Source organism: Pseudophryne corroboree, chromosome 2 (assembly GCF_028390025.1).
Source record: "Pseudophryne corroboree isolate aPseCor3 chromosome 2, aPseCor3.hap2, whole genome shotgun sequence".
Lineage (NCBI taxonomy): Eukaryota > Metazoa > Chordata > Amphibia > Anura > Myobatrachidae > Pseudophryne > Pseudophryne corroboree.
Window position 1 is genome coordinate 747614855 of NC_086445.1, and position 9504 is coordinate 747624358.

At 38.1% G+C, this 9504-nt stretch overlaps 1 protein-coding gene across 4 annotated transcripts in view; it reads left to right on the forward strand.

Annotated features, from left to right (window-relative positions):
* Positions 1 to 5812, forward strand: part of HIPK1 (homeodomain interacting protein kinase 1) — a 172182-nt gene extending 166370 nt beyond the window's left edge. For all 4 annotated transcript variants that reach the window (XM_063955420.1, XM_063955419.1, XM_063955421.1 and 1 more), the window contains one exon: positions 513 to 5812. In XM_063955420.1, the coding sequence (XP_063811490.1) occupies positions 513 to 1010 (498 nt within the window). In that variant the 3' untranslated portion in view covers positions 1011 to 5812. The remainder of the gene's footprint in view (positions 1 to 512) is intronic.
* The last annotated feature ends 3692 nt before the right edge of the window (positions 5813 to 9504 follow it).

Genomic DNA, 9504 nt, shown 5'->3' on the forward strand with positions numbered 1-9504 from the left:
GTATTCAGTTAATCTGGATTGTACGGGTGTATTTAATTAATCCGAACAAGATGGAAAAACGGCATTTTCCGACTTTTATAGGTCGAATCTGGATTCAACCTATTCAAGTCTGTTGCCATTTTTCCGAGTTGTCAGAAACCACCTGGATCGGTGGATTAGCTGCTGATTCATGTATTTTGTCAGATTTGCGGGCGTTTCCAAAAGGATTTTAGCCCGGTTTAGACCATGCCGATTCGACTTAAAAAAAAAAGTTGGCTCGGCATTGTCGGAAACGGGCAGAAACCCGTTGGAAATACCCGCAAATTGAATAGTGAAGTTTCTGATCCTCTCCGTCGGAGAGGATCAGACACTAATTGAATATACCCCATAGTCTCCCCCATGTAAGTCTACTTCGACTGTTTCATGTCTGAATTGTTTCTGTTAGATGACATGGGACTGAGAGTAAGCATATACATTCATGCTTAAGCAGTATGTCTTTTTCTCCACTAACCTATTTATTTTAATGATTTCAGAACCAGCAGTCGGCCTCCATGGGATCCCAGGAGAGAAGCATGAATCCTGCTCCTCGTAGACAGCAAGCCTATGTTGCTCCTCTCCCATCAATTTCTCAGGCACCATTCACTTTCCAGCACAACAGCCCCTTACATTCCACAGTGCACCCCCACCTTGCGGCAGCTGTATCAGCCACCAGCCATCTAACAAGCCAGCCTCATATGTACACATATGCTCCCACTACTGCCGCAAGCCTAGGGTCCACTACATCTATAGCTCATCTCTTCTCCCCTCAGGGCTCTTCAAGGCACACAACCTATGCTACCCATCCCAGTACTCTGGTGCATCAGGTCCCGGTCAGTGTGGGACCCAGCTTGCTGACCTCTGCAAATCTAGCCCCTGCACAGTATCCCCACCAGTTTGCCACCCAGTCTTATATTGGTGCCTCTAGGGGTTCTGCAATCTACACTGGATATCCTTTAAGTCCAACAAACATCAACCAGTACTCGTACCTATAATCCAGGATCTGGAAGCTTTTTGGAAACTTGACTGTTATACTGCAGGATTTGCTAGAAGCACGCTTGAAGGAAAAAGGGGCTCTGTTCCATAATGACTGCATTGTTGTAGTCGCATAAGCTTGTTCAGTGTTAACTCGTTCTGTGGTTTGTGTATCACACGTTTTGTATCATCTTCCTGCATAGCTCCTTTAGTGTAAGACTGCATTGATAAGGATTCGGGACACTCTTCTGCTGAAGATGGATAGCTGTGGACTGCAATAACATTCTTCATGGTCTTACTGCATTTTTTTTTCTTAGTATTTTAGAAATTGTTTTAGGAAAAAAAAGTTTTCTTTTATTTTAGTGTGTTTTAATTTTTGCTACAGATAAGCTCAATCTTTTAAAAGTGTGACAAATGAAGTATTCAAGATGCTTATAAGTAATTAGGTTTTGATTATACATGCTCATTAGTTCTTAGGGGGAAAACTTTTTTTTTTTAATGATTTGTTCTTTAAAAAATGTTTTTTTCTTTTGCTTCCCACAAAGTATTTTAATGTAATAGCTGCTTCATGTACTAGATGCACCACAGAATGCAGTTTTATTTCAGTGGTAATACAGATGACACTGGTGCATATTATGTAACTCCTGAAGATATATTGGGACATTTGACTGTGTCTCTGGGTGTGGCAATATGTAATACCTTCCTATGTAATGCAGGCTCGGGTGCCGGTTCACTGTTCTATTTCTGCCCACATTACTGGCAATTGCAGTAAAGAAAACATCACACTTTATTATTTCTTCCACCCTCAGAGAGACAAGTGGAAATGAGTGATAATTACGTGAACGACGTGCAGCAGCATACACATGTTGCTACTACTCTATATCGGCTCCTTGTGTGTGCTCTAAGTAACACCAGAAAGCCTCATCTAGGGCATCATGCAATCTAATAAAATGTCTACTTAGCGAGGAACTTGATAGACTATTTAACTATATACTTAAAAAATCCATGCTTCCTAAAACTCTTCTTTGCATTGATCTGAATTGCTAAAAAAACACAACATTCTTTTAAAGTTCACATATTAAGCCACTGGGGTGTGGGTGACATTACATCTGTCACTATCTGGAGAGTCACGTTTTCTTTTAAGCAATCATAGAATTGGTAAGGAGTGTTACAATCTCAAATGATTATTCCCTAGTCCAGGGCTAGGCAATAAGCGGCACTCCAGCTGCTGTGGGACTGCACATCCCAGCATGCCCTGCCACAGTTTTGTTATCCGGACATCCTGGGATGTGTAGTTTCAACAGCAGCTTGAGGGCCTCTTATTCCTACAGGCTTTCCTCATTGAAATAATTTCCCCATGTTAAACTAAGGAGATGTTGCCATATTACCTCTGTCAGAGAAACGGCAAATACAGAGCACACTGTAAGCGGTCTCTAACTCTCCATACGGACAGATAAAAGGTTGTTATATCCTTGAATTAGGGGAGAGGTTTTGTCTACCCTCAGTTCGCGGATGACCTGTTTGATTCAGGAAAGCTTCCACTATTGGTGGCGCTCTCATTTCTTTTATGCCATAATGATCCATTTGAACTGTTTTTGGAATGCATGTCAACTGCAGAACCTAATGAGGTAGATCTAGTGATTACATATTTAATGTGAAATACTGCACATTTCATGGAGAAACTTCCACTTTAAGCATGTTTTAGTTGTACATGGTACAAAAGTGTTTACAGTTTTTAGGCTATTTGAATTCCTATTACTGTATGCATTAAATGAGACATTAACTTTCTGTTGCTACATTATTAGATATTATTCAGAGTTGCATTCTAGGAATTGAAAAGATGTTCCCCTATACATTTGCGTTCCACTGTATTCAGTGACTTGCAATACGTACAATCCTTGTGGAAGGACTAACATGTAAAAGGTTGCTTTCACATGATGTAGTCTTCTCTCTGGTCATAGTAATGACTGTATATAGTTCACTCCTGCTTGCTTTAGCACCCTTTGTCTCCGTTCTCCCACCAGGCTGGAAGACTAACAACCTTTCAAGTTTCTTAAAGAATTTAAAACTAAATTAGTAGTTTTGTATTTGTGGTGATTTCATATTTTACACCGTGAAATATGCACCTTCTGATTCACCATATGAGAAAAAGCAAATCTACTAAGCAATGGTGCAGTCATCACCCGAAATGCATCAAAAGAATTTGTGTCTAATCCAAACTATTAGTGATGATACTTGAACTTATCTGTACATGTGTCTGTCAGTCTTTGGGAATGGGGGTGAGTAGTGGTTAGGTTTTTTATATACATATAGTTATAAAAAAAAAATACTTTTTTTTTTTTTTTGTAAACCAAAACAAATTGTGGGTGTGTGTGAAACAGAAATTTCACTGTAACACTGGTTATATATATAAAAAATTACACAGTTCTCTCTCACATACATACATGCATACATACATACATATATATATATATATATATATATATATATATATAAATTAGTTATGTCTGAATTGTACTCGCATAGTAGTGAGTTAATGATAAATCGGAGTTGTTTTGCACAGGTATGTATGGTGATAACTTGTTTCATGTATGTCCACTTAATGTAGTGCCTTAAATGCCAACATAGTGATTAGTTTACAGTAAGCTTGCCTTATTATATGGCTGGCAAGCCCCTTTGAATAGAAGCAATTCTTTAAACCTTGAAGCAAGAGTGAGAACAGGCCTGTGAGATGTACAGTTGGGGTAATATTTTGGAGCTGCCTCGTTTGGTTTTGTGTTTCTGTAGTGGGAATCCTAATGATGCTTTAGAGTTGGGCTGTGTTGGTTCCTGTCCTGTTATACAGGCACATAAACTGGTTAGTTGTAGATAACCATTTCAGATCTCTTCAGACTGTGGAAGTTTTTATTAGTGTTTACTCTAACTCATTTGTGCAATAAATCCCCTCTATTTTTTAGTTGACGCTTCAAACCAGACCTTCTGCTTGTTAGGTAATAACAGTCTTTGTGAGAATACATGCAAGCTAGTTATAGGATGTTTATACCAAAGAAAGCTTAGCCTAGTAATTGTGTTGTGCTGACTGGCACGATGGGTCTATACTAAGTTACCAGTCATTTGTCATCACAGAGCATGCCAGTGCCATTCTGAGCTAGTTTTAGTATTATGGCAAATCCAGCAGTGTCCTTTTTGTCTTTTCCTGCTTGATATGTTTGACCTGTGCCTATGGAGTCTATTATTCAGTATGTGCTGTAGTTATTTTGGCTGTGTCAGTTACCCCTCATTGCAGGGTCAACACCTCCCCGTGTCTTGCTAAGCTGTTCAGTTTTGCTCACTGATAAGACTGGTTTTGTTGTAAACTATTTGGTGGTTAGAGGGCAGCCAGGAATATGGTAACCGATCAACAAGTGTGCACAGATCCTGCTAATCACACCGTGGATTCCCTGTTGCACAATAACGTATGCTGAAGATGTTTGTATCCTTTAAGAGTTTCTTCTCCCTAAAGAGTTTATTCATATCCACAAAGTAGTTTTACCAGCACCTGCAGTTTACTGCAGCTATAACATACAGGGATGATGTAAATGTTAGCACTGCCATAATGTTCTTCTACCACCATGTTTAAATAGCCCTGAATAGCTATACATTTCCAACGCCACATCTGAGGAGGAGGGGTTTAGTGCGCTCTTCTGAGACAGAAAGGACTGTAAAACTCTGCTGTAGACTGGCTAACAAGCTGTACATATTTATCACTCAGTGTTTTGCATTTTATTCCCCTTTTATAAAGCTGTAGAATAGTTTCTAGTGTTTTTCAAAGGGGGGAAAAAGATTGGTATGATTTATGAAACTTTTTCTTTTCTTATATTAAAAACTTGTTTTATATATTTGTTGTGTATATATGGGTTTTTACCATTCCTCAGAACTATAAAAAAATAATAATTTAGAGTGGAATGTGAGCATTATCCTACATGTTTAATAAATCAAGTCACTGTTGCATTTATATTGTGAGTTCTAAGTATCCTATTATGAGCAACAAGGCTGTTTGCATTTTTTCAATATATAAAATGGTATTTGGTTTTTCTTTTGGTCTCAATAGTACATATTATAAAATTAAACACTGAATTGTTTCAAATTAAACTAGTCAAGATTAAATATTTCCTTTTCTGCTAATGTTTTATAGGCTGGCACTGAAAATAAGAGAAGGGATGACACCTTTCTGTTTAGTTAGGAAAATGTGTGTTTATCATTGGCAACCTAAAGAAAGCATTCACTAAACCCAATATGAACGTTCTCTTGCATTTGTCTTGCTTAACTTACTATGGGTGACCTTTTACTTTTTTCTTTTTGTTTAGGTTTTATCTTAATGTTGATCACTACATGTAGCAGTACATTATATGTAATGTTAGCGTTTTGCTTTTAATCATTGATATTGCAATGTCTGTTTTTTCTTTAATGTGTTTGATATGCTAGTTGCTGTGTTGGAACCTAACAAAATCATATTTTATATGGTTGTGCTTTTATTTCTTTTATATATATATTTTGTTCCAAGTGGCTATAATTGTAGTTCCTTGGAATTTATTGTACTGTTTGTGTTGCCGGTGTTCTGAGGGTTATGTAAACTCAGTTTTAAGAAAACAAAAAAATAGATATTTAAAATTTATTACTAACTATATGGGATAAAGGTCCATTGTGAAAACATAGTTTATCATTGGATTCAATGTTTGTCTTTGGTTTTACAAAGTAGCTCGTATTTTATGTATTTTCTACATCATATGGCAAAATGTTTAGCAATTGAAATGCATCAATAAAGAGGGGTAATTTTTCTTTACTGCTGCAAGTGTCCTCTTTCTTGTAAATTACTTTGTTTGTTTTTTCAAAGTATTTTTATTGAGTTTTTGCAAGTACAAGTAACATATAGAGATAGGAGTAACGGAGGTATACACATTAGCGCTGTCTGGGGAAATCCGGAAAACAGTAAAACTTCATAGACTTATTAAGTACAAGATGTACATGGATAAGATAATCAACATAATCGGTAAACGATCTTCGAAAAAACGAAAGCATTTACATATATATTGCTAGACACCAAGCTTCTATAGACATCAATTATGTAAAAGCCTATACTCCGTAACTCTATAAAGGGACACTAAATATAGCGAACTTGCTTAACATAGAATCAGGGAGCGAAAGAAGTGGATGATGGGGGGGGGGGGGGAGGAGGTAAGATGGTGATGAAGGGTAGGGGGTGCACATCAGGTATTGGCATTAATCGATAAGTAATCAGTATTCTCACCTGCGGAATATAGAGGCATAAACATAGAGAAATACACATTCATGGTAGGCGAGACAAAAATAGTAAGCAAGGTTGAAGTAGTAAAGGAGCTAAAATACAATCAGACCATGTATATAGAACATCAGTCTGCTGCGTAAAGAGCTTCAAAAGGACCCCATCGTTATGTAAAACTAGAATAGTACTGATAATAGATTGAAGCATCATATTTATCAAAATGTATATACTTAGTAAAACTAACAAATCCGATATTTTAAATTTGGAGGATATCCACAATTTAAGTATAAGCTTCTTTGCTGCAGTAAGTAGAACAGTCATAAAAGGTATTAAATATCTGTGATGTGGGGGGAGGGACCAAACATCAAAATTTACAAATAATAGTGGGAAAGGGTTTAAAGTAACATGTAGACCAAAGGAGCTATTAATGTAATTGATAATTTTGTTCCAACATTTTTTAATGTGACCACAGGACCACATATTGTGAAGAATGGTAACCGAGGAGTGACCACATTTTGGACACAGTCCCAATTCTTCTGCAACAAAATAACATCTCTGTCCCTGGGATATATATGCCCTGTAAATTACCTTAATATGAGTTTTTTGTAATGAGGACGATTGAAGTATACGTATTGTATTGTGAAAATATTGAAATAAAGTATGCGATTGAGTCAATAAAGGTAAATCTGAAGTTCACGTGACGTTGTTTGAGTCAATAATTTCGCAGATATAGGCATAATAAATGCTCTGTACAGCAGCCTGGTTTTGAAAATTTTCGATTGAAATGACCAGACAACATTATGCAGTGGGTCCAATGGGGATTTGATAACCGTTATGGGGGGAAGAGAGATCACATAGTGAGAGAGCTGCATAATCGATAGGAAGCTGTAGGCTGGTATACCAAACATAGTTGATGAAAAGACATTTGCTTGCCACCTGGGTCAAACACCTGGGATATAAGTTTCAAGCCTTTCTAACGGAGGCGCCTAAAATCTAAGTTGTCTTGGCCTGGCGGGAACATTGGGTTGTCCCAAATGGGAAGCCATTCGGAAACTAAGTGGTTTCTATTCAAAGTATTACAGAATGCTAGCCATGCTTCATAGGTATCTCTGAAAAAGATATGAGAGTAAATTTCTTGTGAGATGTGTTTTCGGGGTATGAATTAGTGCTCCCAGAGAATATGGATGAAGTAGGGCAAAGTGCAATTCATATATAGAAAACGTACTGTGTTCCAATAACCAATCAAGTGCGTATCTGATAAGTGCTCTGGGGTATAGAAGCAAATTTGGAAAGCCAAGACCACCTGCGGATTTAGGTAATTGAAGTTTCGAAAGTGAAATCCGAGGTTTACGAGATTTGCAAATTTGCTACATAGTTTAGTGATCACTATACAATCTTTAACAGAAAGTTTGATGGGGAACAATTGCATAATATATGTAAGCTTAGGGAAAATAATAGATCTAATAATTTCAATTCTACCCAGAGTGAGAGAGGGGGAGATCATGCCATGTCTCAGTACTATTCTCAGTATTAGCAATAGCCGGTAAAAAGTTTAGTTTATAGAGAGCCTCAATCTTGTTAGGGATCTGTATCCCCAAGTATTTAATATGTGAGGACTTTAGTTTTATAGTGTGCAGGCGGGTGTCAGTAGAGAAATCAGTGGGAGTACCTGAAAGGGGAAGGAGCTCAGACTTATTAATGTTAACTTTGTAACCAGGAAAACTACCAAACTGATCAATAATATTTAGGGCTTCTGGGATAGAGTGTTGGGGGTGAGACAGAAATAATAACATATCATCCGCAAACAAGGAGACTCGTAGATCGATACCTCCAATGCAGATGCCTTGGTACAATGGTGATGATCTTATTGCAACCGCAAGCGGTTCCGGTGCTAGGGCGAGTAAAAGTGGAGATAATGGGTAGCCTTGCCGCGTGCCCCTCAAAACCTTGAAACTGAGGAAGAATATAAGGTAGTTAGCCAGGAAATAAACTGCTGTGGGAAGCCAGAATGGTATAGTGTATCAAATAAGTGGTCCCAGTGCACCATGTCGAAGGCTTTTTCAGCATTAAGTGAAAGAATTGCTCTTTGGATATTCGACCTGGTGCACTGGGAGTCGCAAATTACTGAGAGGACCCGGCAGATATTTGAAATCGGGTTTCTGTCCATAACAAAACCTGTTTGATCTTGATGCACTAAAAGGGGAACTATCAGTTTAAGGCGGTTCGATTAAATTTTAGTTAATTTATAATCTAAGTTAAGTAAAGAAATTGTCCTGTAAGAAGCCGGGTCAGAAAGATCCCTGCCTGGTTTTGGCAAAACTCTAATGTTAGCCATGTTAAAATATAGTGGCTTCGAGTTATCCTGAAGGATGGTATTAAAAACAGTTACTAAACAAGGGGCTATTTTCGGGGCAAGTAATTTATAGTATTCTGACGTAAAGCCATCCAGGCCTGGGGCTTTGCCGGGCTTCAGGTGTGCAATGGAATCTAGCACTTCTTGGAGTGTAATAGACTGGGTAAGGGAAGTGCTCGCATCGTCGGGTAGTTGTGGTAGAGCTAAGTGTTCCCAAAACGTAGCTGCTAGAGTAATATCAGATGCCGGAAGGGAGTATAAATCAGTGTAAAAAGTATTGAGTACCGCGGCTATTTGTGTATTGGATGATGTGTAAGTTCGATCAGTCAATTTCAATGGGTGAATCGTAGAGGGAGCCCTTTGACATTTAAGTAGATTAGATAAGAGCTTACTGGATTTATTTCCAAATTTATGGAATTTTAAGTTTTGTCAAAAGTATACCACGATTCCATTTTGGAAAATATTAATTCGAATTGTTTCGCCTCTACATACTGTAATCTAGAGGAAGGGGTTGGGGCAGATTTGAACTTTTGAAATGACTTAGTCAGATAGTCCTGTGCTTTCAGATATTCCCTAGTGAGTTGGTGTTTTTGATGAGCAGAGGAAGAGATGATTTCCCCTAATTGCAGCCTTAGAGGCCTGCCAGAATAGAATAGGGTCAGAGTGCAAAGTGGAAAGCATTTGTGACTACAGATTGCAATTTTGAGGAAATGGCCTGTGACTTTGGACATCGCCACGAAATGAAAGAGTCCTTCTCCCTCATCAGGCCATATTTGACCCAGGTGACAGCATGGTCACAAAAAGTAATCTGTTCAATATTGGTCTCCTCCACCCTCGGTAATAAGGCGTTTGAGAGCAATAAATAATCGATCCTGGACAG